At 31.6% G+C, this 12117-nt stretch overlaps 1 protein-coding gene across 1 annotated transcript in view; it reads left to right on the top strand.

Annotated features, from left to right (window-relative positions):
* The window catches only part of LOC123695290 (probable chitinase 10), a 90962-nt gene that overhangs the window by 74387 nt on the left and 4458 nt on the right, over positions 1-12117 (top strand). Inside the window, exons 10-15 of the mRNA XM_045641082.1 lie at positions 90-203; positions 2274-2473; positions 4804-5021; positions 5425-5579; positions 6437-6608; positions 6966-7082. Of these exons, the coding sequence (XP_045497038.1) occupies positions 90-203; positions 2274-2473; positions 4804-5021; positions 5425-5579; positions 6437-6608; positions 6966-7082 (976 nt within the window). The remainder of the gene's footprint in view (positions 1-89; positions 204-2273; positions 2474-4803; positions 5022-5424; positions 5580-6436; positions 6609-6965; positions 7083-12117) is intronic.

Below are 12117 nucleotides of genomic sequence, written 5' to 3'. Positions count from 1 at the left end.
GGCGCTGCTTTGTAAACATTTCAAACCAAGAATTCCTTAAACATACCTCCCTGCTATTCTACCTTTATTGACCAACATGTCTCCATCAGGTGGATCAAGGACAACGGCTTCGGAGGTGCCATGGTGTGGACAGTTGACATGGATGACTTCTCTGGTACCGTGTGTGGAGGCAACGTGAAGTATCCTCTCATTGGTGCTATGAGGTAAGAAACCCCTGAATAGAACCATAGTATAAGATAGAACCCAGTACCAGTACTTAGATTCAGTACCATCAATATATGGTACTGGACTATACATTTTGAAACAAAGGCAGAAAGATTATGCGAATGAAAGTAAATTGTACCGTAAATATTAACCAAAATTTATTTCTGATAAAAGAGAAAAGCACTGAACAGCTGTTATCACCTTAAATTCCCCAATGTACGCAGAAAGGTCATGCGTATAAAATATTTTAGTTTTAGTTCGAGTCTGTTCTAAGATCAAAAAATAAACTGCTTTCAAATTGGGTATTCGTTAGAAATGTTTCAATTGCAATGTCGACCGTGTGGAAAATATAATAATGGTGTAGAAATTACGGAACTATTTAAGAAATTTCTTCGAGGGTTTCATGTCGACCTGATCCAATAATTATTAAGTGTCCTCAACTCTATTTGTATTTAATCGTCCTTTATTAAATTTCCAGAAACTATAGATTTTAACGAAATGTTACAAAATGCGGACGTATTTTTCTTTTTCAGAAAGGTCCATTTATCACATAAGGATAGTTTGACAAACGCAAAAGTTAGGTGTATCATAAAAGGTCTGAACGACCCGCAGGCATGCTTAAAAGTTAATGTTGCGTAAAAAATATACTTTTATCGCGTTTATTTCCCTTATGTACGATGTGGCATGTGTTTGAATGGCAAATATATTCGGGTGTTTCAAAAATAAATGGCGCAGGAAAATGCCTGGAGCGCTTGAGTTCTGATGGGCTTTCATCTTTATGTGTTATACCTTCTTTATGTATTATACCTGATCGGTAATTAGGCCAATTATTTTATACTTACCAATGAAACGTTGATTAACATTTTGCGAGCTGTAATTTTTCGTTTTGTATAAAAGAAGAATCTTTACTGATACATAATCGGTACAGGCGATCTGCACTACAGCAGTGTTAGACAAGTGGCTTTCGTTTAGCGTAACGTTTGATAGAATAGATTATGAATGTATGAGATTGACATAAGCTGTAGATAAATGTATCGACAGCTTACGTCAATCTCATACATTCATAATCTATTCTATCAAACGTTACGCTAATAGAAAGCCACTTGTCTAGGGGGGCAGGCCTATCGCAGACACCAGTCCTCTTGGTTTATGTTTATTTGTACTTTTGTTAATGTAGTTATAAGTTTTTTGAGGAAAATAAATGATTTATTTATTTTATTTTATTTATAAAATGATAATATTCTGATAGATATCTAGCTAGTTGATGTTCCGTTAAAATCGGTGTCCAAAGTTCAGATGCACACCGAACAAATAACATTTTTGTAGTTTTTCTTCAACATAGCGTTTTACCTATTTGTTATAAGAGTAATATGCCTTAATACAACAGGAGAAACATTACTGCCAAAAAAATTGAGCACAAAAAATCCTGGAGTGGTTTTATAATTTTTAATTCTATTGTGTTATCCCATAATAATAAACTTTCTACATAAAAGCAGCATTTCAATGGCGTGTTTTTGAGCTCTATTGTTGGCTGAAATAATGACCGATCGAATCAATCTAATTCCATTTGATTCACGAACTTTTCCGCAAGTCCCGAAAGTTCCTACGTTTTAGAATTTTTAAGTGAGGAACGCTCGATTAACTGCAACGTCGGATATCAGAGTTATTCCCAAGATTTATTGCCTCCAACTTCGCCCACCAACTTTCAACAGGAGTGTGACAGAATTGGAACTATTTTCACGTAAATTGCCAATTTTAATGGCATCTCCTTGAAATGTTATTTGGGACTATTTTCCTGAATTAACATAGTACTTAAAATGATGTGAAAATTAGTTATCTAAAATTGTTTATATAGATGAAATGTCAGTTTTTGTTAGGTAAATAGATAAAAATATCTTCAATATACGTATTTTTTGTATTACATCTTTAGATATTATGACAATCGGTCCAATGACTTATACTTACCTCTCAACCTGGTATACAATAATTTCAATTTTTACACCGGTTTCGTGGTATTATCCCCTTATAACAAATCATATTACATAGCCTAATTGTTTATACTCATACAGGGAAGAACTCCGCGGCATATCTCGAGGCAAAGACGCCAAGGACATAGACTGGTCGACCGTAGCAGCCAGCGCGGTTATCGAAGTTACAGAAAAACCGGAACCCATCAAAATCAGTCTATCCGATGTGCTGAGTAAAGTCAAGAAACCCACTAAGACCATTATCGTGAAGAATAATAATGCCGCTGTTGTTGATAAGAACAGTAAGTAATTTGTTTTTGAGTTAAATTATATTTCTTGGAGATTTTTTAAAGATGTTAGTATAATTGCTAAATTAAACATAAGAAGAATTTACAAGACTGAATAAATAAATAAAAAATGTGTGCGTGTACTAGTGTACACACGTAAGAAGTGAAACTTCTTTATGACCTTATTTTTCAAAAAATAATTTACTATAATATATGCAACTTTACAGAAATACGTCGAATCGCACGTGGTAGGGATAAAAAAAGATGGCGCGTAACGGATAAATGTCACGCGTAACGAAAAAATGTTACACTAAATTATTTTCCAACCTCTATAAAGAAGTTTCACTTCAATAATAAGTATACATAGATATTACAAAACTGGATATAATAAACTTTTAAATTATAATTTTCAAGCAACATTCTTTATAATTAAAATGCAAAAACAAGACAAGATCAAAGTAATATAGTAAATAGCCATAGATACTATATAAAGCCCATAAATTATTCAAGTTACATATAAACACCATTCAATAACAATAATAATATATATCAAGTTAAACTTATAGCTTCTGTACAAGACTGTTATTTAACAGTAATATTCGACAGTACTTGGTCATGCTATTACATCGTTAACAGCTGACTTTCACCAAAACATACGTCAATTGTCTGCAACATAATATTATTTATTGCAACTGTCGCTTAGAATATTACATCGTTAACTTTCTCGACAACGAAAGTGTATTATGTGGTAATGACATGTTATAATATGAACTCTCTTTTTGTATTGTAACTAGACTTACACAGGTGGTCTGCCTTTTTGTTGTAATCGTAACTAACTACATAGTTTCAATGCATTCTTTCGGTATTATTTTTCAAATCAATTCTATCTATTGTTTTTATTTGCGGTAAAATGGGTCAGTGGATGTTATTATTGTTTTTAAGACGTAATAAATTATATTCAATTAACGACTTGATAAAGCTACTTATATGTTAATGAATTACGTAAAACTACAGTTGAAACGAAAAAAGCAAAATTAAAAGAATGGTTATGATATTTATAATATATGCCAATATATAAAAACGCATTCCACAAAACACAGAATTACCATCATTTCTTGCAATAAAAACAATGCTACTATTATTTGCTATATCTGCTACTATTTCAGTAAAGTATCGAAAACATTGTTATAATACACCGCGATCGTAAATCCAACCAATAAACTTCTATTTACGAGCCTCAAAACATAGGTAACATGCCGCGCAACAATTTCAACGGGGGGTGTCACAAGGGTCACTACTAGGTACTCACTTGTTCCTTACACTCAAGTAAGCCTTTCAAAGAACAAAGTGAGTCGACATAGTTGCTAAAAGTTCCAGACATCGAGTGCTTTTACACTTGAGTGTTACACCAGAATTTAAAGACCTGCGAATCTTAAAACGCTCTAAGTTTATAGCCACAGTCATAGAGTTACAGGGGTCAGAGCGTATTGGCCTGTACGAAGAATGGATGTTTACGAGTTTTGTGATTTAGGCTTGTCAAGTTTATGACGCAAAGCGACAGTTTATAAGAGTTTTACGCATTCGGAGAAGGGCGAGTGATAAATAACACATTTTGTTACGTATAGAACTTCCAAGAAACTTTTATTGAACTCGATTTCAAATGGTGAAGTTATGGAAGCAATTATTTCGATATTTTCAATGTCTGTCAAGTTTTCTCTGTAGGTTTTGATGTCGGAACGGAGCGGCGTATAAAAAGCTCATTTCGTTAATTTCAAATGAATAATTCAGAAGATCAATCACAAAGTGCCAGTTCTGTGATGGATTTGTTTGCAATTCATCGGAATTGGATCAAAGATTAATGTTTTCTTTCTTTATGAGTAGTTAACTAGATTAGTTGGTTTTAGTTATAAGTAGATTATATTTGTGTATACGTAAATTCTTAAAATAAATATGTATTTAATAAGTATAAAATTAATGGTATTATGGAATCGTTTACAAAATCACCGATTCAATAACGTAGGTAATAAACAAATAATATTCGCAATAGTTCTGAGTGCTCGATATATACCTACTTAATATAACATTATGACATCATTATAACATACATAATTATTCATTGTATCATCTGTAAGTTGCGTTAATTTTCGAAAGAGCAGGTAAAATACAATCTATCTGAAATCACTGTTGTTTACGATCTTATATGTTAGCTTTGTAGATCAAATAAAAAGTAAAAAAGTCGTCTTGTCTTCAAACATAAACGCCTTCACATCACACCATTAGCATGTTTCCTTCCAGAATGAACAAATATATCTATAAACCCTGTTTAAATAAATGTTTTCTTCCAGAGCGCGAACCCCAGATCCTCTGCTACCTAACCTCCTGGTCGTCCAAACGCCCAAGCGCCGGTAGGTTCACACCAGAAAACGTGGACCCCAACCTGTGCACCCACGTTATATACGCCTTCGCCACCCTAAAGGACCATAAGCTGGCTGAAGCTGATGAAAAGGACGCTGATATGTATGACAAAGTTGTCGGTTTGAGAGAGAAGAACCCGAATTTGAAGGTTAGTTGTGTTTTAATTAATTTTAAGTATCTTATCTTTTTGTGTTATGGATAATAGTTTTAGAAAAGTAAAAACAAATACTGATTATTTTCGGAACTTAATCAGGGAAATATTAGTAAAAAAATATAAGTAAATAAGTATACTTATTTTTCTGAGTGCATAACATATAACATAGCTTATAATAGAGTATAGTCTCTATTATTGGCGTTCATTCTGGTAGGAACATATTCGAATGATTTATTTACATATTGAATATTTAGATATATACGTTACGTTAAAGGTATATTTTAACGTATTTCCAAAAGTATCGAATTTTAAATCAACAAACCTAATATATACGAACCCAATATTACCTATTCATAACCACTACGAATAGTAATATAAGTTCTTTTCATATTATCAGATCTTACTCGCCATCGGAGGCTGGGCGTTCGGATCGACACCATTCAAAGAGCTGACATCTAACGTCTTCCGAATGAATCAATTCGTATATGAAGCTATCGAGTTCCTGAGGGATTACCAGTTCAACGGTCTGGATATTGACTGGGAGTACCCGAGGTGAGGATTGCGATTTAACACGCTTTTATTAGTTCACCTGTATTTTTATGGTGCAACTAGCTTTCCGCCTGCGGCTTCGCCCGCGTTTTGAAAGAAAAACCCGCATAGGTCCCGTTCCCGTGGGATTTCCTAGATAAAGCCTATGTTACTCAGTGAAGATACAGCTTTTTAATGGTGAAGATACAGCTTTTTAATCTTCATATTTTTATAAAACTTCATTCTAGAACTGTTAAAGGATTTCGGATAAATCTATTTTAAAATATGAAGGGAAATACACAACAAACTATTTTATATTTATCCCTCTCCAAATTGACAGAACACAACATCTCTATAAAATATAATAATATATTTTATTTCCATCAAAATATTATAAAATAACATCAAAAACTATATTTACAAAAGGATTCACATTACTCTCCCTGCATACTGCTGAACAGCAAAGCTAACGTGCTGTCGAAACGTCCAAGTTCTTACAATTCTATATTTTTCCTCTTAAAATATTTGGAAAACTTCATACATATTGCGGATTCGCACGTTTACTTTAGATTTATAGGTGTGAATGGGCTTTAAAATATGTTATTTTTGATAGGAAACCTAGTACTATATATCTTAAATATCCAAGGTACGTAATTCACAAATAGTTCACAATGAGAATTTTTGACTATAAAGCCACTGACATATAGGCATTTTTATAAAACCTTCATAATAAAAATGTCTGTGTACCACTTTTCGTAGATTGGACAATAAACTACTTTCATTTTCTAATCAGTAACATAGAAATTAATAAAAATTATAAAGTATTAAACTAAACATTATAGAAAAAAAATTATAATGTTATTCGTTATTTCATATTACAGAGGTGCAGACGACCGTGCAGCATTCGTGTCCCTCCTCAAGGAACTACGTCTCGCGTTCGAAGGCGAGGCCAAGACCTCTGGACAGCCTCGCCTCCTCCTCACAGCTGCTGTACCGGCTTCGTTTGAAGCTATCGCCGCTGGTTATGATGTGCCCGAGATTGCTAAATACTTGGTGAGATTTGTAGTATTGATAATAGAATATATAAATAATATTTTGGTAAAATTGATTGTAAAGTGAAAAGGTGATGTTTTATAAAATCCTCGTTTAATTATTCTTCTATCTGATCGTGCATAGTTATATAGGATTATAAGATTATATAACTAATTATATTATATAAATATAACAGTACAAGATAGCACTTCTTTATGTGTTCTTAACCTATAAAGTGACGAATAAATTGACTCTGACTCCGCTAAAAAGCTATTTCTAATTCAATACGGCTATCCTAACACGTCTGTATTTTGTTCATATTTCAGCAGATACAGTTTTAAGATCGTACTATTTTATCTTACGTTTATTTATCAACAGGACTTCATCAACGTGATGACGTATGACTTCCACGGCCAATGGGAGAGGCAGGTCGGCCACAACAGCCCTCTCTTCCCGCTAGAGAGCGCCACTAGCTATCAGAAGAAATTGACTGTGGTAAGTTTAATAAATCGTTTAATGTTATTGGTTAGAATAAATTTTATAGACGTCCTTTGTCCTTTGTAAGAGATAGTATCTAGCTGTAAGTACCTTGTTTTATAAACTTAACTGGCTCATAATTTTGTATCAATATGTTGAGAAATGTTATTTACTGTAATGTTGTATGATTACGAATAAATAAATTAAAAAATATTAATATAAGATTAAAAAGTCAGGGACTTTCGCGCAGATTAGGTTCCCGTAATAGTAGAAAAAGGGGAAAGAAAAGGTTATTTACTTTTTCTTTCCCCTTTTTCTACTATTATATATCAAATTATTCCTCAAGTAAATCAAAATATAATATTAAGATAGAGTTAAAATTAATTTCCGATTATGAAAAATGGTTCTTATTGCTCTATTTCGATTCATTACAATTATCCAAAATTAATCTCTAGTTTACACTGTTATCCCTACTATATATAATTATAATATTATAAATGCGAAAGTAACTCTGTCTGTCTGTCTGTTACGATTTCCCGCTTAAACCTCTCAACCGATTTTGATGAAGTTTGGCACAGACAATCTTTAGACCCTGAGAAAGAACATAGGCTACCTTTTATTGCGAAATATGTACCACGGGCGAAGCCGGGGCGGACCGCTAGTTGCTAAATAAAATAAGGTATTCAAACTTTTATAGTACACAATATAAATAATGAGCAACAATCTAAACATCTGAACATTTTACTGAACATTGATTCTAAGATTTCTGAACTCGCTTCAATTCAGTCAATAGCAATTAAGGTTAAAATATTGTTTACGAAGTTGAAGCTCTTTGCAATTTAAATTCGAGATTCATTTAATTGAAAAAACAATTAAGAGAAATATTGTAGAAGGTAATGAAACACGGAGCAAAAAAAGCTTAAACTGAATTGAGTACTTTTAATAATCAATACTGATTCCAGGTAAAATTGTTAACTTAACAACATAATATTATGTTTTACTTAAATTAAACATGTATACAAATACCAACAAGTGCAAATAAAGTGAAACAGAGCTTATAAAATAAGTCCCACGATAACACATGAACTTACTGCCTGCGGCTTCGCCTCGTATCAAAGGAAAGTCCCATGGGATTGAGATTTTTCCTAAAAATCATATCGTATGAACGTTCTTTTGCGTCAATAAAGAAGGACAATCATACGCACTTTCGCATTTATGACGCAGCTTACCGCCCGCGGCTACGCCCGCTTTGTCTAAAACCAAAATATATATTAAATACTAAAACTTTCCTCTTGAATCACTCTATCTATTAAAAAAACCGTATCAAAATCCGTTGCGTAGTTTTAAAGATTTAAGCATACAAAGGGACATAGGGACAGAGAAAGCGACTTTGTTTGTTTATACTATGTAGTGAAGTATTCGATAGTTTTTGACTAGTCTTGTATTATATACCTCGTATATGAAAAAACATCAGTAGGCGTAGTCTCGACACTAATCGACATCGATATCGACCGAAATCGGTCGGTAACTAACGATTATCAGTAACCAATCAGTAACTATAGTATAGACCTAAAAAATTTAGTGTTCTTTTTCCAAGAAATTTAGCTTAGTTTTAGGGAATAGATAGTAAATTAAAATTAGTTATATTAATTTTCGCATTATTACAATTGCAATTGCATATAAAAAAAGCAAATTTTATGCACAAAAAAACATGGCAGTTAATTTAATTTTAATCAAATTCGATATTTTTTATATCAATCATTTAATTAATGTTCTATTAATTACATATTCATGGAATCCAAAATTCCATGTATGGCAACCTCTTTATTTAGGTACTTTTTTGACATTTGACATCAATCATCAATCATGAAAATAATATTTCTATCAAAATAAATATAAATTGTGTGTTTTCAAGAGGATAATTTTTAATTATGTTCTTAAAAGTCCTATAAATCTATTGGATAACAAATATCCTAAGAAAATATCAATCTGCGTTATGTTTTTATATAGTTAAAGCTATTAGTTTTAGTTTAGTAATATTTTGTTATTTGTGAAGTGCAATAAAATTCTAATCAAAAGACTCCAAAAGCTCTACAAGATAGGGCTCCAAAAGCTCTCAATTCGAATCCTTTTGAGAAATCTTTAAGACATCATAGAAACTGACGGAACTAAAACTAAGGACGGAACGGATAATTTGTATCCCACCAAAAACATAAATGTAAAAATTGGAGCCGAGTTCAATCGTTGACTTAATTTGCCAAAAAAGAAATGAGATCTAATTAATGTGTGCCAAGTTCTGCAGACAGTCCAGAAATTTATTTATAAAGATGTATTAAGTTCTTAGGTTGACTGAAAACTCAATTGTTTTATTTTCCCTTAGAGAACAATGTTTATTCCAAAATATAACTTTTTTAATTTGAATAATATAATTATTTTCACAAAGCAAACAACTAATGACCTATTGAACCCCATAATTTGATGAGGCTAGTTTTACATACTGTTTATATTTTGTGAAGTTCTAAAAACTAGCCTCATCAAATTATGGGGTTCAATAGGTCATTAGTTGTTTGCTTTGTGAAAATAATTATATTATTCAAATTGAAAAAGTTATATTTTGGAATAAACATTGTTCTCTAAGGGAAAATAAAACAATTGAGTTTTCAGTCAACCTAAGAACTTAATACATCTTTATAAATAAATTTCTGGACTGTCTGCAGAACTTGGCACACATTAATTAGATCTCATTTCTTTTTTGGCAAATTAAGTCAACGATTGAACTCGGCTCCAATTTTTACATTTATGTTTTTGGTGGGATATCATTACTTTTTGTACAGAAAATTACTCTGCAAATTTGATTTACTTTATGAATATAATTATACTTTTTATATACGATTTTTTTATATTTTTTCTTGCGGATTCTTTGTATGGTTTGTTTAGTATTATTTTCTATATTTTCTTGTATGTTATGAATGTCAGCGCACATTGCCCCGTCATTATCTGCAATTTTTTAAACTCGTTTTCTGTTTAAAAGATTACATGATTTTCTAAACATCCAGCTTGAATATGTACACACACTATTACAAAGATGCAAAGATCGTTGTAGAAGAATCGTCGCTTTACTCCATTACGTTACGGTATTGCCATGACGAGATTTTGAAATTTTACTCTAAACGCGCCTAAAGATGTTTCACTTATATTAATATTAATATTACGCAAATTAAATCATTTCGACCTTCGACAAAGCCTTCTTCCATTACACTGAAATTAAAAATAAACTAAACACTCATAAATAAAGAATAAAGAAATGTGAATTTGTAAAATTATATATTATTTTTAACTGTATGAGCAATATTTTTATTACAATTTTCTTTTATTTTACGTTTAATAATAGTTTTGAATAAAGAAATCATGCAATCGAAGTAATCCGCCCTAGCGATACTAGCGCGAGTGAGTGTGATGTCAAAGGCGCATCGAATCTACAGATGTTTCGCGCTAAAATATGTAAACTTCAATAATCTATATCTCAGTCATTTATTGATGGATTTCAAAATTTTTTTCGGCCACTGACTAGTTTTGATCTATTTTTTAAGACTAGTAAGGTGAATATACTATTTTCTTTTTTTTTAAACTTTTCCATTTTTCCATACAAACAAAATTTATGTCATTGAAAAAAAAATTAAATACAAATAAATTCAGTATTTTCTGATTTTTTCCTTTGTACACTCACTATTACCTAGCTGATTACAAAATTTGAACTTTCTAGGTCATCTGGAAGTGGGTTAGGTTTTGTATATGTCTATAAGTCAGTCAGTCTTAAAAATTGCGATTTTTGGATATTAGTATCTACGCAACTGTTTAATCTGTATTTATGAAATTTAAGGTTCTTGTTTATCTTGAGGTCCTCTTGATATGTACCAAATTTGGTTTATTTAACTTAAATAGTTTTCGAGTTATAAGGGGGTGAAAAGTGGCTCGAAATGGTTCGTGTAAATATACACACGGCTGCTGCTCGCCAGTTCTCTTCGCTTGAACTCGGCTTGACACGCTGCCGCGTGTCTAGATCACTTGTATTTTTAGCTTGTATTATTATATTATATTATGTGCATCATTGTATATTTTATTACAGTTAATAAGCAAAGGATGCAATGCAATTGATTTAGCGGTTCACGGTTAATATTATTTATGTGTTAAATATAAATATTTATCTATAAATTTTATATTTTACAGATGAACAAGTTACTAGAATTATTATGTTGGTGAGGGATGATGGTTTTGAGCCAAATTTTCAACTACGCTATTATAAACTGTTAAATTAAAATTTTCTAATAAATTTATTTCGTAATTGGATCGTTTTATTTTATTTGTATTCATCTGTATAATTTTATTATCCTAGAAGTTCAAAAAGAAATTAATCGAATATGAATGCAATAATTTAGGCTGAATAAATGCAGACAGCAGTACACTATTTTAATATTTATTTAATATAATATAAGAGGCTTCTTAACATTTTCAATAAGATTTTGAAACCATCTTAAAAATAAAACATTATTTGTTTATTTTATTTTAATTGCAATAACATTAAATAAGAGAAAAAAATATTGCGTTAAATCATAATATAGCATCGGAAGTGTGAAATATCTTCTATTTATTATAAAGTTATAATAATATATAATGTTTCCGATATTATCAACCGCTAAGATCAACCGTATCTTCTACAAACCCACACAAACCGTAAGGCCCTTCTCCCATTTCGATACTTCTAGAATACGATACTCGAGTAGAATACTAGTTAGATATTTGCTCGCTGCCCGATGCTCGCATATTAAGCGACTGAAAAATGACTAAATTCATCATTATTGTGCCTCGTTTTTGTAGACAAACGCTATGTCGAGCGATTCCAGTGACGATGTAAAAGTAGGATGTACTGGATTCATCCATATATTGAAAGAAACATAAGTAAATTGTAGAGTTTTTATAGCCGCACGAGAACTACAACATGATGATAAGAATTTTTTATCTTTCTTCCGAAGAGATACGCGCGAAACGCGACGCA

This window comes from Colias croceus, chromosome 11 (genome assembly GCF_905220415.1).
Source record: "Colias croceus chromosome 11, ilColCroc2.1".
In the NCBI taxonomy this organism is placed as follows: domain Eukaryota; kingdom Metazoa; phylum Arthropoda; class Insecta; order Lepidoptera; family Pieridae; genus Colias; species Colias croceus.
The sequence above is the reverse complement of the archived record's forward strand: the minus strand, read 5'-3'. Positions and strand labels throughout refer to the sequence as shown.